Source organism: Elephas maximus, chromosome 21 (genome assembly GCF_024166365.1).
Source record: "Elephas maximus indicus isolate mEleMax1 chromosome 21, mEleMax1 primary haplotype, whole genome shotgun sequence".
In the NCBI taxonomy this organism is placed as follows: domain Eukaryota; kingdom Metazoa; phylum Chordata; class Mammalia; order Proboscidea; family Elephantidae; genus Elephas; species Elephas maximus.
The window spans coordinates 40,036,136-40,063,626 of NC_064839.1; the positions used below are offsets into that span (position 1 = coordinate 40,036,136).

Sequence of the window (27,491 nt, forward strand, 5' to 3'; positions counted from 1 at the left end):
TCAAAAATGTCTCTTTTGAGTTTACCAGTTTACGTTAAGAGCTTCAAGGCTTCAACTCTGGCCCGGACCTGAATCAGCACAAATCTGGAAAGGGACAGGTTGTTCCTGGCCTCTTTTATTAGCATTATTTCTGCCATGCTTCAGGCAGGGCCTGCAGAAAGCCTCAGAGCTAGAAGAATGCCCTGGCAGTCAAAGACTGAATGGGGGAGAAGAAAGAGAAGGGATGGGACGTACGCCTCCTGTGTCTGACATGTCACTGCCTTGTCCTTATGCAGGAAGGGTTGACAGAGCTAAACAGCACAGCAGTCAAGCCGCAGGTGCAACCCTGGATCAATACCTTTCTTTCCGTCTCCCACAACATCGAGGAGGTCAGCCTGACCAGAAGCAGCCATCAAGCCCAGGATTACCCTTTGCTCCCCCACTCCCCAGCTGAGGGCAGTGGAGCTGTCTGAACAGATTAGACCTCCCTTTGCTTCCCAAGCCTACTTCCCTCACCCTCAGAAGGCCAGTTTCCTCCCCAGTTTGTTCCTGCGATCAAGAGGGCTCAGGGAGGAGGGGAGACGAGAGGGAAGAGGAGGTTAGAAGCTGGCGAAATGGACAGGAAAAGAGAGAGTGGAGGGAGGGAGCAGGCTATCTCATTAGGGGGAGAGCAACTGGGAGTATGTAGCAAGGTGTATATAAGTTTTTGTGTGAGAGACTGACTTGATTTGTAAACTTTCACTTAAAGCACAATAAAAATTAAAAAAAAAAAAAGGGCTCAGGGAGAGGCATCTAAAGGGAGTTTGCCTTGACCAGACTCATCCCCTTTTATTTTGCCCCACCTATCATAGACTTTTATCATAGACTTACAAGCTTTTTTCCCTAGCCTAGTGATTTCATTCCCGTTGAACATGAACTGTCAGAAGGAATGAAATGCCACCATGTTATCTGAGCCACTACTGTGGTGCAAGGCTGTTTGCTGGCTGGAAGTGTTATGCAGAAGCGGCAGCAGTGTCTGCCGGCCTGGGTATCCAAGCTGTTTTTAAGCCGGATTTGTCAGAAGCTACAGGGGAAGAAGGACTGCTTGCATTGTTTTCCTTAGAGAGGTGAGAGTGAATGATACTTCCTGGAGAGAGGCCCACAGTGACCCACCTTGCTTTCTGATGATAGGAAGAATTCAACGACTATGAGGCCAACGACCCTTGGGTACAACAGTTCATCCTTAACTTGGAGCAGCAAATGGCAGAGTTCAAGGTGAGCAGGGGTTCTAGGGACCAGCTTATGGAATTGTCCATCTCTGCCCAAACCAGCAGCTGTAGCTTCTCATCTCAGTCCTTCTGGGAATTCTGAAAGCCTTTCCAAGCTCCAGCCTGCAGAAATAATCCCAGTGGCCTCATGTAACAGCTCCCACTCCCAAAGACTCCCCTGTGGAAGCAGAGGGCCAGAAAAGGGCTCTCATTAATGTCTCCCTTCTGTGTGCAGGCCAGCCTGTCCCCAGTCATCTATGACAGCCTGACCAGCCTCATGACCAGCCTTGTTGCAGTTGAGTTGGAGAAAGTGGTGCTGAAATCTACCTTCAACCGGGTAAGGCTATGTTCTCCTCTGACGGAGACGTCCTGCCACCCCAGGACTTCTCTCCCCTCTCTGCCACCTCCAGGCCTACATATCTGGCCCAGTCCTGCCCTGGCTTCTGAGGCACTGGAGCAACCAGAGCCACAGGGCACCTCAGAGGCCCAGCTGGCTGCGCAGCCCAGCTCTGGGGAGATTAGGGGGCAGTTCTTCGTGTCCAGGTGGCCAGTGTTACGGATTGAATTGTGTCCTCCAGAAATAGATGTTGTAAATCCTAACCTCTATGGCTGTGTTAGTCGGCTTCCATAAAGATTACACCTTGGAGGCCCTCTGAGGCAGTTCTCCTGTGTCCTATAGGAATTGATTTGATGGTACACAACAGCATACCTGTGGTTATAATCCCATTTGGGAATGGATTATCTTTGTAACGTTAATGAGGCAGGATTAGCGTAAGGTGTCTTTTGAGTCAATCTCTTACAGGATATAAAAAAGCAGGTTAGGACAAGCAAGCAAGCAGATGGGGAGAGAAAGATGCCAGGGTACACGAGGATCACCCAGGAGCAGAAGCTCAAAGAGACAGGGATCTTCCCCCAGAGCCCACAGAGACAAACCCTTCCCCTAGAGCCGTCACCCTGAATTTAGACTATTAGCCTCCTAAACTTGAGAAAATAAATTTCTGTTGGTTAGAGCCACCCACTTGTACCCACATGTGGTATTTCTGTTACAGCAGCACTAGATAACTAAGACAGAATTTGGTACTGGAAGAGTGGGGTGCTGCTCTAACATACCTGAAATGTGGAAGCAGTTTTGGAATTAGGTAATGGGGAAAGGCTGGAAGAGTTTTAAGGTGCCTATTTTTTTTAGTAGTAAAAGCCTAGATTGCCCTGAAGAGATTGTTGGTAGAATTGTGGATCTCAGAGGCAGTTCTGGTGAGGGCTCAGAAGGAAGTGAGGAGAGCTATAGAGAAGGTCTCTGTCGTCTGGAGAGTACATATGGCACTAGCAATAGAATGGTGCTAGAAAGGTGGATGTTAAATGTGCTTCTGGTGAGTCTTTAAAAGAAAATGATGAACACGTGATTGGACAACGGAGGAAGGGCATTGCTTTTTATGCAGTCACAAAGAACTTGTCTGAATTATGTTCAAAGGTTTGGTGGAAGTAGAACTTATAAATAACGAATTTGAATGGCCTAAGGAAATTTCTAAGCAAGTTCTTAAAGGGGCCATGCGGTTTCTCCTTGCTGTTTATAGTAAAATGCAAGAGGAAACAGATGGACTTGAAAATGAATTGTGCAAAATGAAAACAAAACATAAAGATTTGGAAAATTATGTACAAACTAAGGACACATGTCCTAGAATTTTTACCAAGGACGTGGCTACACAATCTTTTGTTAAAGAGATTAAGCCTGTGACTGATGGATCTAACCAACTACCACAGCAGAAAACATCAGCTTAAACTGAAGGGGACAGGGAAAGAACAATATCTGCCTCTTGGAATTCTATAGGCAGGAAACATGCCAAAGGAGCTACATCGGTTGTTCTCCAAGAAAAGAACAGAACTATCCCTGGAGCAAGGAGATGAACAGAAGTTTTGGAAGAAGCACAAGAAGCAGAGCTGCCTTGGTCTCAAAGGGTGGAGCCACAGCCTCTGGGGTCTCAAAGGGTGGGGCTGCTGCCTCTGGGGTTTCCAAGGGTAGAGCCACGGCCTCCTAGGTTTCAAAGAGTCAGATCTTTACCAACTCAGTTCCAGAGTGTCAGGCTGCCATTCAGGCCATTCAGTTTGGCCAAGAGGATAGGGCTGATGCCCAAAGCTGAGGGGACTGGGCTGCCACGCCCAAGGGGCAGAAGAACGGGGCCTGCCGGGGCTGAGCGGTTGGAGTTGCCACTCAAATGGACTAGGGAGAATGGGCCCGCCTCAAACCACCGGAGCAGAGTTGCCTTCCCAGTGGGCCTGGAAGGTGTAGCTGAAGCTCAGGGCCCACCAGGGGCCTCCACTCAGAATCCAAGAGTATGGCCAACACCCAGAGTATGGAGGCAGAGTTCTTGCCTAGATGGTCCCAAAGAACACAGGATTATTTTCAAGCCTTGAAAGGTAATGTAAATTGTTCTGCTGGGTTTTGGACTTGCTTGGTGCCTTCTTTCCCTCCAGTTTTTCCCACTTGTAATGGAAATGTATACCTTGTAGGTGTTCCACCATTGTATTTTGGAAGCAGATAACCTGTATTCTAGATTGCAGAGGTTCTCAGATGAAGAATTTTGTCCCAGGATGGAATATGCCTAGTATCACCCACATATGATTCAAAACCAAAAAAACCAAACCCATGGCCATTGAGTTGATTCTGACTCATAGCAACCCTATAGGACAGAGTAGAACTGCCTCATAGGGTTTCCAAGGAGTAGCTGGTGGATTCAAACTGCTGACCTTTTGGTTAGCAGCCGTAGCTCTTAACCACTGTGCCACCAGGGCTCTGCGTATGATTCAGAAGATGAGATTTTGGACTTGGAGTCGATTTAATACTTTAAGGATCATGTGATAAAGTAAATCCATTTTGCATGTGGGAAGGTATTGAATTTTGAGGGGCCAAAGGGTAGAATGTTATGGATTGAATTGTCCCCCAAAAATATGTGTTGTAAGTCCTAACCTCTATGCCTGTGGTTATAATTCCATTTGGGAATGGGTTGTCTTTGTTATGCTAATGAGGCAGGATTAGTGTAGGGTGCGTTTTGAGTCAATCTTTTACAAGATATAAACAGAGCAGATTAGGACAAGTAAGCAAGCACAGATGGGGGAAGAGAGATGCCAAGCCACATAAAGATTGCCCAGGAGCAGAAGCTCAAAGAGACATGGACCTTCCCCCAGAGCTGACGGAGAAAGAAATCCTTCCCCTAGTGCTGGCAGCCTCAATTCAGACTTCTAGCCTCCCAAACTGTGAGAAAATAAATTTCTGTTTGTTAAAGCCGCCCACTTGTACCCACTTGTGGTCTTTCTAGCAGCACTAGGTAACTAAGACAGTCAGGCCTTAAAAGAATGATGGCTCTGTTCTCCTGCAGCTGGGCGGCCTGCAGTTTGACAAGGAGCTGAGGTCACTCATTGCCTACCTTACCACAGTGACCACCTGGACCATCCGAGACAAGTTCGCCCGGCTCTCCCAGATGGCCACAATCCTCAATCTAGAACGGGTACGTGAGGCGGCCTCCCTAGTGCAGCTCATCAGCCTGGCCTTTGGAAGGTGACTGGGAAGAGAGGCAGAGGCAGTGTTTGGATCCCTGCCACTTTCTCCAAACCATGTCTACACTGGTGGCCAAGCCCTGCAGGGCACCTTCTTCCTGAGCAACCCTGCTGTGCCTCTCATGAAGCCTTCCCTCAGGCTGGCCCTCTCTTTGCTAACTTTTCTCTGTGCCTTTCCCACAGGTGACCGAGATCCTAGACTACTGGGGTGCCAACTCCGGCCCCTTAACATGGCGCCTTACCCCTGCTGAAGTCCGCCAGGTGCTAGCTCTGCGCATAGACTTCCGAAGTGAGGACATCAAGAGGCTGCGCCTATAGCTGCCAGGGTGAGCCCACCTGGGCCAGACAGGTCAGGGCTCATTCTCTAAGCAGCTATGGCCAAGCGCTGAGAAAGGCTGTCTGGGCTCGGGGAGCTCTGACAGCCCAGACCATCTACAACAGGGAAACAAGGCCTGGGCTCACTCCATTCTTCTGCCCTCAGACCTAGCTGGGTGCCGCGTTCAGGGCAACCTGTTCTCCTCCACGAGAGGCCAGTCCCCCGAGGCTCCTAATTAGGTGGGAAAGCCAGGGTAGACAGCATGATGACCAGGCCAACTTTCTGAATGGGCAGCATTCCCTCATCCTCAGACACTACAGCAAACAGGCCGCTTCCTGGCAGCCTTTAGAGCACTTGGGTACGATCTGGGGACCTAGGAGATTAGGTTTGACTTATAATGTTTATGAGACTGTAATGTTTATGATCACCCTGAATAAAGATACTCCTTTGAGAGATGCCAGTGTGCTATTCCCAGGGAGGCCTGAGTGCTGCTAGGCAGGCGAGTCCACACTTGCACGGAATGTGAAGGTGAAAGCCTAAAACATCTGCCTCCTCCCATACCCAGAGAGATGCATGGCCACCTCTGGGGACCCACGTGAGATCAGGAGCCCTCACCCAATCCTGGACCTTTATCCCCCCTCTTGGATCCTCACGACAACATCCAGGGGCAGTTTCCCTCAGTGCCAGGGGAAAGTGAGAACTGCTCCCAGCAGGATCAAAAAAGACAACCTTGAAGGGCAAGGTGAATTTATTCCAAGAAGGTTGGAGTCTTGAGAAGCGATTGTCCATAGGCACTGGGTGACTTGGCACAGTCCACAGTGTCACTGGCTAAGACCTGGGTTGGCAGTGGCTTGCTTCGAGACTGCACTGGCTCATTGACACGGACCTGGGTATGGACTCCCCACCCACCCCCCATCAAAAGTGAAAGCTGGGGCCTCAGCAGTTATGCTCCCCAGCTCAAGCAGGGGATGAGAGAAAGCAGTGACATGGACCCATGGGAGTACAAGAAGGGAGCAAGGCCCAGAGCTAGGAGGAGGAACATCTGGAGTCAGATGATAGAGGGGAGGGAGCAGCTGAGGATGGACCACTGAGGCTTCAGGGCAAAGGCATGCCAGGTCCTGGGTCACCTCCATTATGGGCACCTATTACTTGCTATAGGCTTTGAAAGGAGCGGTGTCCCAAAAGTATCTGCAAAGTCTTCAGGCAAATCTGCAGTCTCAGCCAGAGGGCACCAGTCCTTCCTGCCTTCCCTGTCTAAACCCCTAAATATTCTCTCCTCCTAACAAATTCAAATAATTCTATGGCTAGACTGAGACTTTGCAAACTGCAGCAAGTCAGCCTAGGGAGGGAGTGTTGAGCATGAAGTCTGTACTCATGCAGAAGCCTGAACTCTAAAAATGCTTCAAAAATGGCCTCTTTAGAGCAAGCCTTATCACAGGACCCCAGTCATTTGCTAAGTGAGAAGGCCATGGCCCAAGTTAGGCCATGGGATTTGTAAAGGCCACATGGGATACTGAGCTTAGAACTTTCCTATGTCCAGATGGGACAGAGGCCAAACCTAGGCCACTGTCAGCCTGGTCGCAGTGCTGCTCCCAAGCACTGTTTGCTGCACCAATCTCCAGAAAGGCTGTCTAAACTCAGGTCGCCTTCCTTTGGAAGCCGATTTGCAAAGTGATGGGTGGTGAGGAAAGGGCTGTGAGCTCTCGTGGGGGAAGGGAGGGGCCGCTGCAGCAACAGGTTTTCCCCTCTTGCAGACAGGCCTCGTGGGACTGATCATCATGTTGAGGCTCCCCTCTCCAACAGCTGCAGGCTCAGGCCCTGAGTGTCCACTTCTACCAAGTGGATGCTGTAGTTCCCGAGGCCCTGCGAACAAAGGACAAGAAGTGTTTAGAGGGTTCTGGGCAAATCTTGGGTCTTCTGGAGGCTGAACAAAGGCTAAAGGGCCGGGGGGCTTGCAGGAGTAGCTCCTGGTTAGCTGGTGGGCTATAGGGAGGTCTGCCAGCCCCCACCATCTACTGTACCCCAACAACATCAGGTACCTCAGTCTTTGCCAGCACAGCCTCCAGAGTCTCCTTTTGCCGTGGCTCTTTAGTCAACAGATAGAGAAACCCCCCGCCACCTGCACCTGCCAGGCTCTGGCCATGCACGTGAGGCGCGAGGACATCCATCATCCGCCGCACTGCCAGGGGCTCACACCCTGGAGCCATGAGCTTCTTCTGCGCCCAGTATGAGGTCAGGTACTGGCCTAGGAGAGGCAGGTTTCCTGGTGGGGGCAGAAGGATATGATGTGCCTGGGCCAGGATATTCTCTCAGTGCCTATTTGTTGACTGAATGAAGTGCCGTGAGGCACTACTTAACCAGTGTCATGGTTAAGAACCTGGTTTCCAGTGCTAGCTGGAAAACAGGAGTAAGAAAGCCTACCTCACAGGGTAGTTTTAAAGACTGATTAGCATAAAGTGGCTGGCACAGTGCCTAGCACACACTTGGAACCCTACTCAGCTGACTTCCCTAGAACTGTTATGGGGCCAAGCCTCTTCCTTCATCTGCATCTGGGTGGGAGGAGAGGGGGCTTGAGGGCCTTCCATATGATGCAAGTTTTGTCCTGAGATTGGCTCCCACCCAGGTTTGAGACCCTCAAGAGCTCAAACAGAGGGCTTCTGTTCCCAGAAAGCTAGTCAAGAGCTCCTGCCCAGTGGCCTAATACCTGGGGCCTATACCAAGCCTGCAAAGGCCCTGGCCTCTGAGACCCACAGAGACAAGGCCCTCCTGCTGCCCTGATTGCCCCTGGAGAAAGTCCTCACCTTGGCGGAAGGCCTCAGCACATTCTTCTGTTTGCCGCACCAGGCTGTGGGCATTCTGCACCACAGCAGGCAGCCGGGCATACCAGCTCCTCAGCACATCCTGCAGACGGGACAGGAGAGGTGGCATGAGGACCTGGGCCCAGCTGAGCCACCTGCCTCCCTTCCTCCTGGGGCTGTGGCTCACCTGCAGCAGGTTTCGGGCCAGGCGGGTCTTGCCCGTGTACACCAGGAGCAGGTGGTCATTGAGCTTCTGGACAAAGCCCTCAGGCACAGTGATCTCCTCCACCTCCACCTTCAGGGGCAGCTGAGCCCGGGAGCGCCCCATCTTGATGCCAGGCATCAGGCCACCCACTTGGTCTTGCCAGCCACCTCCTGCAATCCATCCCAGGGCCCTGTCACTCTTGGAGTCTACCTTCCCCAGCTTCGTTCTCCCAACCCAGGCTCCTGGCTTGCACCCCTGGCTGGGACTTGTGTGGGAAGACAGCTTCCCCTAACCGTAGGTGGGGCAGGTGGGCTCTGCAGTTTCTGCCCTCAGCCCTGGGAGCAGGACAATCCCAGCGCGGGAAAGCATTTTCACCCTGGAGCCAAGCCTGGAATTTACAAGGCCTGAGTTTTGTTTCAGATCTTATGTGTAACTGGCACTTGGGTAAACATCACTGAAGGATAAAGATTTTACACTAACCTCTCCCCCTCCTACGGGAGCTCTAGCCAGAGATGGAGGTGATACAGGACTTTCTCTGTAGCCTAGCAGTCCCCTTGTACTCTGTCTTTTCTGATAGAAAGTTTGTTAAAAGTAAGTTTTTAGCATCTCTTAACTAACATGAGATTGTGTGCATCTTAACTTTAATAATGAAAGGTACAGATCTCTTTTCCTCTTGCAGCTATATAAAAACTATAAAACTTGAGATGGTTCTGGGATGTCCCTCGATATTAGGGGAAGGACCAGCAAAGATTTAAAGTATAAAATGCAAATGGCAGGAGGCAACTAGAACTTTACAGCCGGAAAATGGTGGTGTTGCAGGGCCCAGAATGCCAAGAACTCCTTAAACATGCCCCTCTGCACCAGAGCATCAGAGCATTATACATTCATTCATGTGCTTATTGATTGATGTCTTCCTCCAATAAACGAGATAACTTTTGAGGGCAAGGATGCTGTTTTTGGTAATTTTATCCCCAGGGCCCAATGCAGAGTGGACACACAATACATAGTCATCAGTGGACTGAATAAAGATTTGATTGGTATACCTCAAAAGGAAACTGAAAAGACCTCCCCATCTGTCCCTGTTGCTAATGACTACTTATTATGGGATGTGAGTCATTACAAGGAAAGAGGGAGCTGGCTGCAGAGTGACTAGAAGATACCATATTATCTACACGTCTGTGGAAGTTTCCTTCCCAGAGACAAGGACTGGCCTCCCGAGGTGAACAGGATACCCTAGGATCTGGAGCCAGACAAACCTCTGGCTGCTCTACATTAGGCATCGATTCCTAGGGGCCCCAGTGGCAAAGAGGAGAGAGAAGTCTGGTGCTGGTAACATTCCATTATGATCACAGCCACATGCCAGAGTAGGGGCATGGAGTGGGGACAAGGGGGAGTGGTACAAATGATCATAAGCCAAGGGAAGGGCAAGTTACCAGAAGGGCAGGCTGACAATCCTGTCCCCTACTCCAAGTCCAGCTCTCCCCAGCCTCGCCCTCGAGGGACAGTCATGAAGAACAGCACCTAGTGAAAACAGGTGCCTAATACAAGTCATAGGTGCGGCACAGAATCTAGCACTTAGTCCAAACCAAAACCAAACCCATTGCCGTCAAGTCGATTGCGACTCATAGCGGCCCTATAGGACAGAAGCACTTAGTAGATGCTCATCAAATACTAGCTTTGAAGTAGAAATATTTCAAGTTGAAAACCAACGGAGAGTCAGAGTCAGTGCTCTGATAAGAAAAAACTAAGCATTTTAAGGGGCAGCAGTTATGTGGCTGTTGGCAAATCACATGCAAATCCAGGGGAGCCTCCGGAGACCCTTAAAGTGCCAGTGACCTCTCTCCCACACAGGACATACCTGTGGTGAGCACCTGCTCCAGGTGCAGCACGGCATGAATCAGGGACTCTGTACCCACCGCCCGGCCAGCAGCCCGCTGCAAGGCAGCCAGGGCAGTGCCCGCCAGGATGCTGCTGGTGCCTGCAGGGAGTGGAGGAGGGGGCCAGGCATGAAATGGTAGTGTCCTACCCAGTCCTGCCCTACTCCCTCTGTGCTGGGAGAAGGGGAATGGAGGTGAGGCTAGAGTGTGAGGACAGAGGTGATGGGCAAGAGGGCAGCTGGGGGTAGGGTCCACTTACCGAGGCCAGAGCCATGGGGCAGCTCAGACCAGGTGTGCAGCTCGAAGCCACCCCCAAAGGCACGCAGCAACTGCTCGCTCAGCGGGATCTTGGAGCAGACATCGATGGTCCCCGCACAGATAAAAGCCGCCTTCAGTAGGGCCCCTGTGGAGGGATAGACCCCAGCCAGGAGATTGGTCTCTTGAGGGCAGAAGTGGACACCCCTAGACCAGCTGTTTCCCAGCCCAGCATAGGGCTCATCTGATGGGACGAAAGCCCAGCAGCATAAAAGCCTTATCCCCAAGCCACAAAAGGGCCTCTGGACTTGAGGTCATAGGGTGTTCCCCAACATGAACAAATATGTCATCTGTACCTTTCTGTACCTGCATGTGCCTAGGCAGGATGACTTCAGCCCTTTCCTTTCTCCGGGCCCCTCAGCCAGACTGGGTAGCCCCCCAGGTCAGGGCCCCAGTCCGTGGAGAGTTCCACAGGTTCCACCCCCATCCCCAGCTAGCTGTGTGTGCCATCCCCACCACAGATGTACAGGGGTGCCCTAACCTGGGGCGTGGGGCTGGCAGTAATCCTGCAGGTCGTCCAGGCTCCGGCAAACTATCTTCACAGTCATGTCGTCCGGCTGAGGCCCCAGTGCCAGCCTCAGCTCTGGCTCAGGAATGCGGCGTGCTCTGGCCCCAATGGGCCGACGGCCGTCCACTCTCACAGCCAGGCCCAGCACTGCCCCACCAAGCTCATAGGCGAGGGGTGGTGTGTCACTCCAGCCGCCTGCGGCAGTATGGCAAAACCAAGGTGGTCACAGGGACTGCCAACCTGGCTCTGGGTGGCTACCCTCACCCCCAGCCACCAGAAGAGGCTCACCAGAGAAGTCCACACGGGCAGGGCACTCAGTCACCACCCACTGCCCATGTGCTGGCAGCTCCACCAGCTCTGTAGAGACAAACTGCTGGGCCGACATCACAGCCTGGCGGATCAGAATTTGCTCAGCTCCCTCATAGTGGCGGGCAGCTCGAACCAGCAAGGCTGGCCTGCCAAGAGGGGGAGAGATGGTAGTATGGAGGCCCAAGCTGGGGGTGGACAGCCTGGGCTTGGGGACTCTACTGCCCTGGATGACCCAGAGAAGTCCCCAGCTCTATTCAGATTTCAGTCTCCAAGGATGGCCCACACTTCTCAAAGGTCTCTGACTCCCATTAGCACCCACCTGCTCAGCCACTTGTCCCGCTCTTGGGCAAGCGCCTCCACACCCCCTGCCAGGTCACCACGTTCCAGGTAGGAGAAGGACCGTGTCCACTCAGGATTGGCAGCTGGTCCGCTCCGCAGACCTCCACAACCCCCTGCCATGCAGCCCAGCACATCTGCCACACAGGCCAGCGCCCGCGCTGCTACACCAGGGTCTCCTGCACCAGCTGCAACTGAGGGACAAGGAATTAAGAGTAGATGGGAAGGGAGTCGACCCCCAATTCCACTGCCCGCCAAGAGAAGGCAGCTACTGAACAGTCCCCAAAGACTCCAGGACCTTCCTACCACTTTGCTTTTGCCCAAGATGTTTCCTCGCCAGTGAGTGCATTCCCCGTTCCTTTGCCTGGCAAAGTTCTCATCCTGCCAGCCCCAGCCGTTTTACTCCCCACCCAGCATTATCTCGGGGTCAAACTGCCTGTGTGGCTGTTAGTGAATGGCTTAAGTGGGGTTAATTTTCCACAGTCACTGGGGCCACATATGAGGCTACAGCTCTGAACCCCCAGGCATTCTGCTGGAACCTCAGGTAGAGCTGGCCACACTACCACATCCCCAACCCAGGACAAAGTATGCAGGGTTTGCTGATGCTAACAGGCCCCAGCCTCTGACCCAATTAAAAGTAAATTCCAGTTGCCTCTCTCCCCTGCTTTTACAGTCTCCTGTGGCTCCCTAGCACCCTCAGGTTGATGCCCAGATGGCAGGACAGCAGATAACGTGGGTCTGGCTCCCTAGCACTTATGCCTAGCACTCTCACCCTGGTCCAGCGTGGTCAGCAGGGGTCCAGGGCAGCCCTCACGGACAGCAGCCCGGATCAGCGGGTGCAGGCTGAGGTCCTGCCGTGCCTCCAGCACATGCCGTGCTTTATGCAGGGCCTGGTGAAAGAACAGGTCCCGGCGGGAGGCCAGCGTGGCACCCCGGTCCAGGCACGGCTGCAGCTGCTCCCAGGACAGACGCCAGGCAGCTCGCCAGGCCCGCAGGGCCTCACCCCCATCCTGTTTGGGATCCAGCATCCACAGCAGGTCACAGGGCCCCACGGCCCTCAAGGGGTGGAATACAGGGAAGAGGCGGGCACTGAGAAGGCAGCGCTCTGTGGGAGGCGTGTCCGGGTCCCACAGGTCCCAATCTCTGACAGGAGGAGAGGGCACATTAGGGGGAGGGAATCGAGGGCTCCTGCCCCCTTGCCAAGCCCTGACCTGCCTGTCAGAGGGGGCCTTCAGCTGGGGGCTGAGGACAGGACAAATTCCTTCAGTTGCTACTACCAAGAGGTGGCACAAGGTTGCACAACTTGAAGAAGAATGTAATTAATGTCACTGAATTGTGCATGTCAAAGTTATTAAACTGGTATATGTTCTGCTGTGTATATTCCCAACAACAAAAATAAATTATATTAAAAAAAAGAAGCCACACCAGGGATGACAATTCAGCCTTGGCTCCTCTCCCAGGCCACTGAACAAAAATCCCCAAGCCTGAGATTGCCAGAGATTTAGGGGTACCCAGAGGGAGGGTGGAGTCCAGGTGGCACAGTGGTTAAGTGTTTGGCTGCTAAAAAAAGGTTGGCAGTTTGAATCCATCAACTGCTCCTTGGAAATCCTATGGGGCAGTTCTACTCTGTCCTATAGGGTTGCTGTGAGTTGGAATTGACTCAATGGCAATGGTTTGTTTTTTTTTTAAGAGGGAGGGTGCTGAGGAGAACCAGTCTGCCCCCAAACTACCCCAGGTCCAGTGGGAGGGTAAAGGGCTGGGTGCTGTTCTGGGCCAGGGGAAGGAATGAGCCTCAGGGAAACTCCCTAGGTCCAGAGGCCCATGGGCACCATCAACCTTACCGGATGCCTGTCTTCTGGAAGAATTCACTCCAAGGCATGTTGAGATATGTGCCTGTTCCCTGTCTCTGGGGGAAGAGGAGGAAGCCATAAGGGATGAGGGGCAACAGGTAGGGATTAGGGACGTTAGGCCAGCGAGCTCCTCAAGGAGGACAGGAAGAGAAACATGGGTATATAGTGCTTTAAGCCCTAAGGCCCCAGCACTCCTGCCCAGGTGCCTGGAATTTGGGAGTAGAGCCCTGGGTTCCAAGCCTGATCCACCAAACCTGGCTGTGTGGCCCAAAGCAGGTTACCTCCCCTCTCTGCACCTCAGTCTCCAGCCTGTAAAATGGGGATAAAAATCCCCACCCAGCCTAGCAGAGCAGAAGAGAGGAGGGGGTAAAGGCCTGTTGAGACTCTATTGGCCACACCGTCCTCACAGCCTATCCCTCAGGCCAGCACTCAGAGAGCCCTGGAGTGTCCTCCAACACCCCATGGTGTAGTGGGAACTAGAGCCCCCCGGAGCTCCCCAAAGTCTGAAGACAGAGGTGGGGGAGATGTAGGGCACCTACTTCCCAATTGTCCAGACGGCCAGTGAGGGTAAAGACCCGGCCCAGAGAGCCGTGCAGCCGCATGTGGTGTCCCTGCAGGATGAGGTCACGCAGCTCCATGCCATGCAGTGCTTCCGACTGGGCTATGTCCAGGCCACTCAGGAAGCAGCCAGCACTGATGTGAATGGGGCCCTGGCAGGGGAGAGTGCAGGCATCCTGGGTGGGCAGTGCAGCCCCAGGCATTCCCCCTGCACAGGACCCCAGCCCCCCTACCCCTGCCCTCCTTCCTGCCCATGATCTCAGGCCTCACCCGCAGGTGGCAGTGCTGCAGGACACTCCCAGGACCCAGCCAAACAGGACCCTCCAGCACGCAGCTGACCACAGAGCTCCCAGGCTCCAGGAGCTCTAGCTCCTGTGAAGCCAGGGTGGAAGGTCATGAGGACCAAGGGCAGGAGAGGGGAACTTCCTCCAGTCCTGCTCCATACCCAAGCATCTGGCATTCAAGGCCTCTGCCAGAATTCCTGCCGAACCCCATGCCCTTCAGTCAGCCAGACCCCTCTCTGTACCTACCCCAATGCCAGCCTAAGGCCTATTCTCACCCCCAGCCTTGTTCATGCTGTTCCCCCAAGGGGCACGTTCTCGCTACATTCTCCTCCAGAGCAAAGCTGAACTCGAATAATAGAGGTCCCACTGAGATGACAGCTCTTCCAGAAAACCTTTCCCACCTGTCCAGCTACCCTCTCCCAGTGCCCCAAGGGCCACCTTTGTACTCTATCTGCCCCCTTCTTCCATGCCATGGCACTGGCCCTGCCACCCAGACCCATTACTTCGAGTATGTTTGTCTCCCCAAGAGACCCTACATAAAGTGTGAGAAGGGGTCTTCTTTAGCTCCTCAATCAGGCTGACTTGGATTTTAGAATCCTGGTTTAGCCACTTACTGCCTCTGTGGCCTCAGGCCTCTGAGCCTCCAGTACCTTACCTGCAACGGGAATAACATCAACACCTATACTCACAGGGAAGCCCTAGCAGCACAGTAGTTAACAGCTCAGCTGCTAACCAAAAGGTCAGCAGTTCAAATCCCCAGCCATTTCTTGGAAATCCTATGGGGCAGTTCTACTCTGTCATACAGGGTCACTATGAGTCAGAACTGACTCAACAGCAACACATTTGGTTTTGGTTTTATTCTCATAGGTAATCTGAGCATGGGCCATCTTTCCCTTCCTCAAAGTCCCCATCCCACCTGACCCCAGGTACCCAGCGAGCACTTCTGAGGGTAAGGCAGCTCTCACCTCTACCTGGGAGTGCACAGTCTGGGCCCTGGGGGTACTGGGGACCGTGAGGCTGTGCAGGAGCTCACTGGCTAAGGAGGTCATGTAGCTGTAGCTGCCGTCAGGAACATAAGCTGTAAAGACACAAGTACCAACCCCAGCCCCACGCCTGCTGCAGGACTGGTGCCAGGCTGGGCTTCTCGCCAACAGACATATCCTCATCATGCCCAGGGAAGGCAGGCATAGTGATGAGGCTGTTGTGCTGATAGGGAAGCTGAGAACCAGAGAGGTTCAGCAACTTGCTCAAAGTCAAACAGCCAGAGAGTGGAAGGACTGGAACTGGAGCCCGGGAATGAGACAAAAGGAGAAAGGGAAGAGTTATCACATTGGGAGGCTCTAGATGGGGTAGGGTAATTGTCCAGTCCATCCCTAGGCTTCCTTCAGGAACCCAGGAACCAGGTGGAGGCAGCTTCATTCTGGTGGTCCTCACTCCCATGGTCTCCCCACCCAAGGAAGCCGACAAGCAGTACCCACCCATGGTGAGGGGCTGATCACGGAGCTCTCTCCATAGCTCAGCCCGGGCACCCTGGAGATAGGCTGCTACGCCCACGTCGCCTTGCCCCATCTCTGGAGGCCGCCCCACCAGGAAGTCCTCCTTGCTCACATTCCGAGCCATGGAGAGCACGATGTCGAAAAACAGAGACAGCTGGAGCAAGGGTGGGAAACACAGCTATTAGGGGGGCAGGGATTGGGCCTCACAGTTCCTAGGCTGAGCTGGGGCAGTCCCACCCCAGAGATGTTGACCCAGAGAGGGGAAGGGCTAGCCTGAGGTCACACAGCCAAGTGGCCAGTGTTAGGGCCAGTGTTGGGGTGTCTTCTTCCCCAGGCCAGGACCCCCAGCCCCATCCCCAGTCACCTGAACAGGCCGGGCTCCAGAGTCCAAGCCCATATAGGTACAGGCATCCAGGGGTGGGCTCACGTGTGTGGCCAGGAGGCGCTCAGCAGTCTCCACAGAGAAGAAGACAATCCCAGAGACCTGGAGGGGCCACCACAAGAGTCAGGTAAGGAGGCCTCGAGGGCAGGCATGGGCATGAGTCAGGAAGGATATACGTAGATGGGCCAAGCAAGGCCAATCGCCATATAAGGCAGGGATCTTCGGCTTTAGAGCCTCCAGCAACCAGATCCCAGGCTTACTTGAGGCAGCTCCTACCAAGGGAGCCCTTGGCAGGTACCCTCTAGGATTCCCCTCAATTTTCAGAACTCCTTCCAAACCCAGTTCTCCATCTTCCCATGGCCCAGTCCCAAACCCCTCCCCATCACTCCTATCCTTGTCCTTCACTCTAGAACATCCCCAGGCATCTGGTCTAGGCCTCCTCCCAACTGCATTCCCTACCCTTGCTCATATTCTGGATCTAGGCCTTGTGGTTTAGACCAGTTCCCTAAATTCCAAGGCTGCCTCTTCCTCAGACTCTGCTTCTAGCTGGTCCTCTAAATGTCAGTTCTAGATTTTCCTCAAATTCCAGGTCCAGATCTTCCTCAGATGCTGGCTCTGGCCTGCCCCAGAATGCTTCTTGAAAAAATGGGGCTCTGCCCCGGGCAGGAAGGCAAGCTCTCCCTTCCCAACCCCACAAAGTCCCCAAAGGCCCCCACTCCGCGCTTGGCAGCCATACCAGTGGCACCCTCCCATCAGGCCTGGCACAGCGTTGTATTTCTGCCTCAGTGCCCTGGTAGTAAATGTCCAAAACGAAACCCTATGTTGGGGGAGAAAACAGAGTTAGGGAAGGGGCAAGAAAGGATCGGGAAGGTGGACAGAGCCGTAGAAGTCAGCACTGATGTTCTCCAAATGAAAGCTCAGGACACAAGTCTGACAGACACCAGCGTACTCATGGTGACACAAGCCCCCAAGACTGCCACGGGGAGGGGAAAGGACAGGCTTTAAATGTCTTTATAGCATCTAAGCCTGAGCACAGAGCGTGGCCCACAGTCAGTATGAATCATGCTTGCCAAAACAGCAAGGGAGCACGAGATCTATTACCATGGAGGAAATCAAGGCCCTCAGAAACCCAGGAAAAGAGGTTGCCCAGAGCATGGAATAGAGGGCTGACCCAGGCCTGCTCTGCTGCCCCTTGCCACAGCTCCCAGGGGCTTTACCTGGGAGTCACTGAGGTAGATGCCGTGATTCCGAGCGTAGGCCGAGCTCCCTGGAAGGGCGATCACTCTGGCTCCCCGGAAGCCATCCCAGCTGATCCCTGTAGGGGTGGAGCAGTCAGGAAGCTTCCCAGGGGCCCCAAACCAAGGTAGGGAGTTCCCGGCTAGTAGGAGGCAAGAGCTCAGAGCTGGGGCATCTGGGCACCTCCAAAAGGAAAAGATGGCTTCCAAAGCCAAGTGGACATTCCTCTGGAAGAATGACAACCCCTCTTCCTCCCAAAGTTCTTCCACAAAGTCCTGTGTGGCAGAAAGGGCCAGACTGGAATGATTATCTCCATTCTACAGACAGGCAGGCTGAGGGCCAGCAGGGGAAGCTCTGTCTCTTGGTCCAGCTTCATTCTTCTCACCCTACAGCTTCTCTTCTGAATAGAGCTATGGGGCTGGACCAGAGACAGAGGGAGAGAAAAGGCAGAGGTAGCCTTCAGCTGTGGCTAGGCAGGATTGTCCCAGGCTGAGCCCAGCTCACCTGGGTTTGGAGGAACAGAGAGCAGCATGTCGGTGCTGCAGACCCACACGCCTGGCGGGGAGCCTGGGCCCAGCTGCAGAGACAAAGAACGCAGCTGGTAGCCTGGCCCAGCCTTCCCTCTGTCCCCTCACAGCCCAGGTTCAGGCCTGCTCTGCTGCTCCAGCAGCTGTCTGGTCCCAGGGGCCTCTGCTGCTGACGTGCTGATGCTGGCCCTCCCCCATCCTACCTGATGACCCCTCTTCCCCTAGTTGTAGCCAAGACTAACTTCTCAAAACTCTAACTAACCCTGAGTACCCCCTAAGCCATTCTCCCCAGGATGCCCAGTCTAAGCCGCATAGACTACAGCTGGTAGTATAGTGGGAGAGACAAGGTTATATCTGGGAAGAGGCCCATGGGCTGTTGCCTGGCCTCACCCGGTGGGTCATGATGTCCAGTAAGCAGTCCAGGTTGCAGACCACAGCCTCCACGGGGGCCTGGGGATTCTCCACAGGGAGGCAGATAAAGGCTCGCCCACAGTCATCGAAAGGAAAGTCTCGGCCCTGATGGGAACAGGGACTGGTGAGAGAGCCCTTGGAGCACTGAGCCTGGGGAACTCCACATTAGCTGTACAAGGACGGAAAGCCATCAAGCTAGAGAACTTTCTTAAAGTGTTCTCTTAGTGTTCTCGCTTACAATTTTTTTAATTATGAGATTACTGTAAAAAATTAGGAAGTTTTAGTTCTGCAGATATGCAAATAAAAAATCCCTCAGAGATAACAACCACTGCCCTCATTTTGATGTATATCCTATCAGACTTTTATTCGTACGTTCTCATAAAATTTTTTTTTTTTACAAAAAATAAGACCATTCTGAAAAGGTAGAGACAAAAGAAAATACACACACACAAACGAGTATAATTAAACAGAAAACACGAGTAAGATGGTGGGAGGACTGTACCAATGTCAATATCTTGGTTGTGACCAAAATATAGCTTTACAAAATGTTATCATTAGGGGAATCTCGGCAAAGTTTACAAGAGATTCTCTCTGTATTATTTCTAAAAAATACTGATGTATACAGATCTACAATTATCTCAATAGAAAATTTAATTATAAAAATGAGATCATTCTATACAAACTTCTGTTGTGGTGTTTTTCACTTTCCAATGAAAATACATTCACTGACTCGTTTACCCTGCGACCAGAAGAACTAGATGGTACCCAGTCATCATGACTGTCTATTCTGACCAGAGTCACAGTAGTTGGTTCTAGACAGAATGGGAGAAAAATATGGAGCAGAATTCAAATTCTTATTAAAAAAAAAAAAGAAAGAAAGAAACCAGACAAACTGGAACAGCAGAGAACAGAGGACTCCCTGAGGCTATCGCCCTAACACACTCTTTAAGCCTAGAACCAAATCTATCCCGAGATCACCTTTTAGTGACGGCATACCAAATAAATGATATTACCCTGCCCTACTTAAAAACCATCAGTACAAGACCAAAAGGTCAACAATTACTCAAAAGCAAAGATGAGAAGATAAGGGGGCAGGGAAACTAAACTACTGGAAAGAAACAAACTGAATACAAAGAGAATATTGATACATTGTGATAAATGTAACTAATGTCACTGAAAAATTGGTATGAAAATTATCAAATGGGAACCTAACTTTCAGCAAAAGCTCAATAAAATATTATTTTTTAAAAACTCAATAAAATATTATTTAAAAAAATAAATATATTCACTGAGCACTTACGATGATCCAGGACCTGTTTTAAACATTTATATTACATGGATCATCTCAGCACATCCATATGAGATAGGAACTATTGCCATTTCATTTTACAGATGAGGAAACTGAGGCCAAGTGACTTGGCAAAGTCACAGAGCAGGTTAAGTCTTTCTAGACCAATGCATAGAGTTAGACGGACCTTTTTAACCTTTTCAATTGCTATCTAATATTTCAACAGGAAGATATGCCACATATACTTAGCCAGTCCCCTATCTGTTGGACATTTAGACCAATTCTCCTTCTGGTTCTTCTAAATTTGCACAATGAACACCCTGCGTACACACAAAGGTACAACACCCGAAGGCCCCATCCAGCCCTGAAAATTGCTGTTCCAGCCTTCTGTATGGCTCCTACCCTGGACTCTGCTTACCATGTGCAGGATGAGGATCCAGGCTGATTGCAGAACGTCAGACGTGACCACCTGTCAGAGACAGTAGAGCACTCTGAATGGAGCTCTCAGGGGACCCACCCTGAGAGGACAGCACCCTCCAGGAAGGGTCCCCAACACAAATGCACTCAGGTACCAAAGGAACAAAAGGCAAGGTCAAGATGGGTGGCCACAGGCAGGCAAGGGCAGCCCTGGCCCTCCGGGAAAAGGAAGCCCAGAGGCCCTCAGCCTGGGCCACTTGCTTTGAGGGGAGGCTGTAGGCAGGAACATGGGGCTGGCTAGGTGACTCAGGGTAAGTCAGCCCAATGGCAACAATACAGTGGTCTCCTCCCCTGCTGGTGCTGCCTCCATCACCACAGCATGTACATGCCTGTGACCACCTTCATGTCCTATGTCAGGGTAGGCCACATGGGCAATGTGGCTCAATGGAGTGGCTGGGTGTGTGTGACATAACCCAGATAACCCAGTGGAGACACTGACTCTCAGGCCCTGCCCAGGGGGGCACCACTCCTCAGTTCCCACCAACAGTAGCCATGTGGTAAAGATAGCCCAGGGAAGCAAGATCTTCAAACTTTTCAAGAGAAGCCAGAAAGTCTGACTTTGAGATATTGGCTCCAACTTACAAAAAACCATTGGAGACGTTAACCTTTCGTTCTGCGCTCACCTGGATAACAAGGCTAAGATGTTTCTACCCACTTGACAGATGTGAAAACTGAAGTCAAATGCTGGGCTGGCTGGGGCAATGGAGCCAGAGGAGCTGGGGACCTTGGACATCATCTGGTTTAACTCTCATCCCTGTACTTACGGGGACGTGAGCACAGGAGGAGATGCACTTCATGAAAACTCACAGTAAAGCCTGCCTGGGCACTCAGGTGTTCAGCAGCTACCAGCAGGGCATTAAGGGTGGCTCCTCCGCTGCCCACACGCGTCTCAGGGTCCTCCACAGCCAGTAACAGTGTCCCAGCAGGGATCTGCTCCCGCTTCTGCCGTACCTCCAGCTCTGTGGATATAACACATGCTAGAACTTCCCCCCAGCCTCCCCACCCCAGTCTAAAGCACCTGGAGTAAGCCTACTGATAGTTGTTATATTACTTTCTTTGACTTATTAGTTTTTTACATACTAGCTCATTAGATCTTTGCCCAACTCTGAGGTATCATTATTCCCATTTTGCAGATGAGAAAACTGAGGCTCAATGAAGTGATATGACATATCTGAAGTCACACAGTTAGGAAGAAGTGGAATCTGAGTTTGAATCCAGGTCTGCCCAGACCTAGAGGCTATAGCGATAGGGCAAGGGAATGTGGGCTAAGGGTTCTTTACATTAGGGGCAAAGGAGGGAGTCACCTACCTCTCTGAAAGACCTGGACACTGTCTTTGTACTGGCATGTCAGGATGATGACTGTCCAATCAACACCTTTCGGCTGCTCCATTCTGGTCAAAATGGAGGGGCTGCCTGAGACAGAGACATGGGTATACGTAAATTTTTTTTTTTAATTTTCATATAGTAAAATTGATTCTTTTTTGGTGTACAGTCAATGAATTTTAACACAGGTATAGCTTCTTGTAGCCACCATCACAATCCATCACCCCCCAAAATTCCCTCATGATAACCCTTTATAGTCACACCCTACCCCATTCCTAACCCCAGCAACCACTGATCTGTTCTCTGCAGGTGTAGTTTTGTCTTTTAAAAAAATGTCAGATAAACAAATTGTAATCTTTTGCTCCCTATGCGTCTGTCAGTTTGTCATACCATGGTGGCTTGCAGGTTGCTGTGATGCTGGAAGCTGTGCAACCGGTATTTAAAATACCAGCAGGGTCACCCATGGTGGTATGGTCTACTATGCCGGGAATGACAAATTGAAGAGGAATGGCATTGCATTCGTTGTCAAAAAGAACATTTTGAGATCTATACTGAAGTACAACACTGTCAGTTATAGGATAATATCCATATGCCCACAAGGAAAGCCACTTAAAACAACTATTATTCAAATTTACACACCAACCGCTAAGGCCAAAGATGAAGAAATTGAAGTTTTTACCAACTTCTGCAGTCTGAAATCAATCAAACATGAAATCAAGATACGTTGATAATTACCAGTGATTGGAATGTCAAAGTTGGAAACAAAGAACAAGGAACAGTAGTTGGAAAATATGGCCTTGGAGATACAAATGATGCTGGAGATTGCATGACAGAATTTTGCAAGACCAACAACTTCTTCATTGCAGATACATTTTTTCAACAACATAAATGGCAACTCTACACACGAACATCACCAAATGGAATACACAGGAATAAATCAACTACATCTGTGGAAAGAGATGATGGAAAAGTTCAATATCATCAGTCAGAACAAAGGCTGAATGCAGAACAGACCATCAATTGCTCACATGCAAGGTCAATTTGAAGCTGAAGAAAATGAAAGCAAGTCCACGAGAGTCAAAATATGACCTTAAGTATATCCCAACTGAATTTAGAGACCACCTCAAGAATAGATTTGACACATTCAACACTAATGACTGAAGACTAGACTAGTTGTGGAATGACACCAAGGACATTATGAAGAAGGTCATTAAAAAGACAGGAAAGAAAGAAAAGACCAAAATGGATGTCAGAAGAAACTCTGAAACTTGTTCTGGAATGTAGAGTAGCTAAAGCAAGTGGAAAAAATGATGAAGTAAAAGAGCTGAGCAGGAATTGACTTGATGGCAATGTGTTAATTACAGACAGTTCCTGGATTATGAATGAGTTCCATCCCTAAATCTGTCATTAAGTTGAATTTGTACATAAATCAGAATAGGTAATGTTCATGTCTAACATTAGTCAAATGTCTGTCTTAGTATATAGTATATAATGTACCTTTCTATGCATTAAAAACATTAAAGAAACATTTTCCGATATACTAAAACAGCTTTAACATAATAATACAATAATAATATTATTAGCTTCCATTTGTTATTATGAACCATTGTATGTACCTCGAATTTGTAATATAATTGGCTTTATGGGGGTTGGTTTGTAACTATGGGTTGTATGTAAGTCAGATGTTTGTAACCCAGGGACTGCCTGTAATTCAACCATTATCAAGAAACCAAAGACGATCTATGGGGTCTATCCATCCCCCCCACCCATTTTTCCTGCATACTTCCTAAAAGAAATTAATACCTTACCTCTAATTAAATCTCTATATGTATTGGGGAAAAAAAAGAGCTGAACAGAAGATTTCAAAGGGTGGCTTGAGAGACAAAGTAAAATACTATAATGAAATGAGCAAAGTCCTAGAGCTGGAAAACCAAAGTAGAAGAACACACTCAGCATTTCTCAAGCAGATAGAACTGAAGAAAAAATTCAAGCCTTGAGTTGCAACAACGAAGGATTCAATGGCCAAAATATTAAACAATGCATGAAGCATCAAAAGGAAATGGAAGGAATACACAGAGTCACTGTACCGAAAAGAACTGGTCAACGTTCAACCATTTCAGGAGGCAAACAAGGCTCCAGGAATTGACGGAATACAAATTGAGATGTTTCAACAAATGGATGTAGGGCTGGAAGTGCTCACTGATCTGTGCCAAGAAATTTGGAAGACAGCTACCTGGCCAGCCAACTGGAAGAGATTCATATTTGTGTCCATCCCAAAGAAAGGTGATCCAACAGAAAGTAGAAATTATCAATTATTAATATTAATATCAACACACAAGTAAAATTTTGCTGAAAATCATTCAAAAGCAGCTGCAGCAGTACATTAGCAGGGAACTGCCAGAAATTCAAGCTGGATTCAGAAGAGGACTTCGAACAAGGGATATCATTGCCGATGTCAGATGGATCATGGCTGAAAAGCAGAGAATACCAGAAAGATGTTTACCTGTGTTTCATTGACTATGCAAAGGAATTCAACTGTGTGGACCATAACAAATTATAGATAACATTGCAAAGAACGGGAATTCCAGAACACTGAATTGTGCTCCTGAGGAACCTGTACATGGACCAAGAGACAGTTGTTCAAAGAGAACAAGGAGGAAAAGTGTGCATCAGGGTTATATCCTTTCACCAAACTTATCCAATCTTTATGTGAAGCAAAAATACGAGAAGCTGGGCTATACAAAGAAGAATGTGGCATCAGGACTGGAGGAGGACTCATTAACAACCTGCATTATGCAGATGACACAACCTTGTTTGCTGAAAGTGAAGAGGACCTGAAGCACTTACCGATGAATATCAAAGACTACAGCCTTCAATATGGATTGCAACTCAACATAAAGAAAATAAAAATCCTCACAACTGGACTAAAAAGCAACATTATGATAAATGGAGAAAATATTGAAGTTGTCAAGGGTTTCATTTTATTTGGATCCATAATCAACATTCATGGAAGCAGCAGTCAAGAAATCAAACAACGTATTGCATTGGGTAAATCTGCTGCAAAAGACCCCTTTAAAGTGTTAAAAAGTAAAAATGTCACTTTAAGGACTAAGGTGCTCCTGACCCAAGCCATGGTGTTTTCAATCATCTTGTATGCACACAAAAGCTGGACAATGAATAAGGAAGACCGAAGAAGAATTGACGTCTTTCAATTATGGTGTTGGCAAAGAATATTGAATATACTATGGACTACCAGAAGAACGAACAAATGTCTTAGAAGAAGTACAGCCAGAATGCTCCTTAGAAGGACGGTGAGACTTCATCTGGCTTATTTTGGACATGTTATCAGGAGGGATCAGATCCTGGAGAAGGACATCATGCTTGGTAGACAGCCAGCAAAAAAGAGGAAGACCCTCAATGAGATGGACTGATAGAGTGGCTGCAACAATGGGCTCAAGCATAACAATGACTGTGAGGATGGTGCAGGACCAGTGTTTCATTCTATTGTACATGGGGTTCCTATGAGTTGGAACTGACTCCACAGCTCCTAACAACAAGTTTTGGCTTCTTTTGCTCAGCATAATGCCTAATTCACCCAAGCTGTTTGTGTGTATCAATAGTTCGTTCCTTTTAATTGTTGAGTAATATTCCATTGCATGAATACACCACCATCTGCTTATCCATTCACCCATCAAAGGGCCTTTGAACTGTGTCCAGATTTTGGCGATTGGGAATAGAGTTGCTATCAACGTTCATATGCAGGTTTTGTGTGAACATAAGGCTTCATTTCTCTGTACCCAGGAGCAGGACTGCTGGATCATGCAGTAAGTATGTGTTTAACTTTATAAAATCTGGATGCATGTGATTTCCAAGGGAGTATGTCAGGAGTGAGGGAGTGAGGGAAGGAGGATGGGTTTTAGAGTTGCTCCTACCTTAAGGCAAGGGGATGCCCTTTCTAGACCACCATCCCCTCACCATTTAGTCATTAGCTGTGATTTGGTGGAGGGCGGGGAGTTATAACCTCCCAGGCCAGGAATCTCTTTCAGCTGAGGGTAATTCTCTGGAGAAGGGGGCAGCTGGGAGCAGCCAACATCACACGGCTACAGAATGTATGCACCACCCTGTTAAAGTGGTGCCCATTACAGGGACCTCAGAGGAGGCCTCTCCTCCTAGAGGCTCCAAGTCAGGGGAATGCAACCCCCACCTTTCAGCCACCTTTCCTCCAGGGCACTCTGAGCAAAGGGGTGAAAGTGAGGCCAGAGCTATCACTTCACCTCTGCCCCTTGCAAAAGGAAGGCCCACTCCCACCAGATGGGAAATCAGCTGGACTCCAGAACCCCTGGCCTACCCAAGACCGTCTGTTGATGAGTTCCCAGGAGTGCCCTGGCCTCCGCCTTTGGCAGGGCTCTAGCTGCCATCCAGGAAGCAACCTACCCCCCACCTCTTCCCTCCAACCCCCAAAGCTCAGTGCAGGGAGGGGCCATGCCATCAGAGATGTGCTCTGAACACATGTTCAGTAGTCAGCCGATGCCCCCACGGAACACCAACAGGAAACCTGAGCCTCAGCAAGTCTATTCTTGTGCCAGACTCTGCTGCCATCGAGCCTATGGTTAAAGCTGACACAATAGCATTTAGCACCACCCACACTCCCACAAACTTTGAGGAGAAGCCTCCATCAGTAACAGAAATCGCTCTGTTCACCGCTCAGCCCAGAAGTGAACTCCAGAGGGGAAATCTGAGCTAGAGGTCTGGGCCAGGCACCTGAGGACAAAGGCATTACCCAGGACACCCACATGGCCTTCCCCATGAAGGGGAAGTGAGGGATCCCAGCTGTGTGGCCTTAGGCACCCCTACACCTCTCAGGGCTCTTGTGTCAGGGACTGTAATTGATAGATGCCCCAACTGCTATGCTCTGAAACCACCACCTTGTTCATGCCAAGGTCACACTTCCCAGCCAATGACTGCGCAGAACAGGGATACTAAGACAGACCCACTTCTGTGAGATTTAAGACTCCTTTCTGACAGGCCTCCCCATGTCCTGACTGAAACTTTTGTAGAAGTGCACCGTGATCTGAGACTCTACTTAACCATCCCTCCTCCTTTCCTGCTGTCCTTTACAGGGCTCAGACCTGCAGCTTACCTGTTTCCTCCAGCTCCCTCTCCTTCTTCCTCCCCCAATAAATCTCTTGCACATCTAATCCCAGCTCAGTGTCTGGATTCTTCAAAGGCGAAATCACTGTAAGAACCTCTGATCTAATGTCTGTCTAAGTACCATCTTTACGTCTTCATCTTTTAAGATGAAGAAACTGAAGCACAGAGATTAAGTAACTTGCCCAAGTCACACGGCTAGCAAGTTGCAGAGACAAATTTGAACCTAGACACTTTTTTGTCAGAGTTCATGCTCTTAATCACTACACTGAACCTACGTCATATCACTGCAGAACAAAGAGTAAATATGTATGTAAAGTGCTTAATAAATATCAGCTATTATAATTATGATAAAGCCTAAACAAATACAATGTGACAACAGGATGGGGGTGATACTAATAACAACAGCCACTGGGACGAAGTTCACCCACTCTGGGCCACAGTTGAGACAATATGATTTTTCATCTTCACAACACCTCTGCAAGGTAAGTGTTATTATCTGCCCTTTACAGAGGTAGAAACCGAGGCTCAGGGAAATTATTTAAGTTGCCCAAAACCAATCAGCTATAGATGCTACAGCCATGAATGGGACCTGGGGCACTCAGCTTCTTACTAGGTGATAATTATAATAATGTTGGACCCCAGACAAAGGGGCTGAATGACAGAGAGAAGAAATGCCCCAAGGAGAGTCTGATGGCTCAGGTCCAAGACCACTCTTTGTCTCAGCATCGTGACTTAGAGACATGGGCAGGTAACAGCTTGTGGCTACAGTAGGGAGGACAGCCCCCAGGGCTCTGTCCCCATATTTGCCTCTTCCTGTGTGATCCTGGGCAGATTATTTAACCTCTCTGGGCATCAATTTCCTAATCTGAAAATTAGGGCCCAAGATACCAACCTCCTAGGCCTATTGTAAGCATTAAATAAAACGTAAATTATGTGGCACACAGCAGGGGCTCAAAGAATGGTAGCTCTCTTCTGCAGGAAAGGGAACAGCAGAGTTTACCTGCCCTAAAGCATCTGGGAGTTGAAGGCTCTGAGCTGTTCTGTGCCTGAGATGTCCCTAGAGAAGAAA

General features: G+C 50.0%; 2 protein-coding genes across 10 annotated transcripts in view; one reads left to right on the forward strand and one right to left on the reverse strand.

The window, feature by feature from the left end:
* Positions 1-5,544, forward strand: part of COG4 (component of oligomeric golgi complex 4) — a 30,058-nt gene extending 24,514 nt beyond the window's left edge. For both annotated transcript variants that reach the window (XM_049865028.1, XM_049865029.1), the window contains exons 15-19: positions 276-368; positions 1,150-1,233; positions 1,462-1,563; positions 4,598-4,726; positions 4,959-5,544. In XM_049865028.1, the coding sequence (XP_049720985.1) occupies positions 276-368; positions 1,150-1,233; positions 1,462-1,563; positions 4,598-4,726; positions 4,959-5,093 (543 nt within the window). In that variant the 3' untranslated portion in view covers positions 5,094-5,544. The remainder of the gene's footprint in view (positions 1-275; positions 369-1,149; positions 1,234-1,461; positions 1,564-4,597; positions 4,727-4,958) is intronic.
* Positions 5,545-5,604: 60 nt separating this feature from the next.
* The window catches only part of FCSK (fucose kinase), a 43,245-nt gene continuing 21,358 nt past the window's right edge, over positions 5,605-27,491 (reverse strand). For 4 of the 8 annotated variants that reach the window (XM_049865019.1, XM_049865022.1, XM_049865020.1 and 1 more), the window contains exons 2-24: positions 21,257-21,361; positions 20,756-20,907; positions 19,890-19,940; positions 18,163-18,288; positions 17,750-17,822; positions 17,227-17,324; positions 16,746-16,826; positions 15,992-16,111; positions 15,610-15,781; positions 15,097-15,209; positions 14,118-14,219; positions 13,829-13,999; positions 13,281-13,345; positions 12,212-12,582; positions 11,423-11,633; positions 11,083-11,249; positions 10,768-10,989; positions 10,231-10,374; positions 9,953-10,072; positions 8,077-8,264; positions 7,893-7,992; positions 7,131-7,354; positions 5,607-6,954 (exon numbers count right to left, since the gene is read on the reverse strand). In XM_049865019.1, coding sequence (XP_049720976.1) covers positions 6,868-6,954; positions 7,131-7,354; positions 7,893-7,992; positions 8,077-8,264; positions 9,953-10,072; positions 10,231-10,374; positions 10,768-10,989; positions 11,083-11,249; positions 11,423-11,633; positions 12,212-12,582; positions 13,281-13,345; positions 13,829-13,999; positions 14,118-14,219; positions 15,097-15,209; positions 15,610-15,781; positions 15,992-16,111; positions 16,746-16,826; positions 17,227-17,324; positions 17,750-17,822; positions 18,163-18,288; positions 19,890-19,940; positions 20,756-20,907; positions 21,257-21,338 — 3,240 coding nt within the window. In that variant the 5' untranslated portion in view covers positions 21,339-21,361 and the 3' untranslated portion in view covers positions 5,607-6,867. Of the gene's footprint in view, positions 6,955-7,130; positions 7,355-7,892; positions 7,993-8,076; positions 8,265-9,527; positions 9,616-9,952; positions 10,073-10,230; positions 10,375-10,767; positions 10,990-11,082; positions 11,250-11,422; positions 11,634-12,211; positions 12,583-13,280; positions 13,346-13,828; positions 14,000-14,117; positions 14,220-15,096; positions 15,210-15,609; positions 15,782-15,991; positions 16,112-16,745; positions 16,827-17,226; positions 17,325-17,428; positions 17,718-17,749; positions 17,823-18,162; positions 18,289-19,889; positions 19,941-20,755; positions 20,908-21,256; positions 21,362-27,491 lie in introns of those variants that run through there. The other 4 variants (XM_049865024.1, XM_049865025.1, XM_049865027.1 and 1 more) reach the window with 4 other exon arrangements.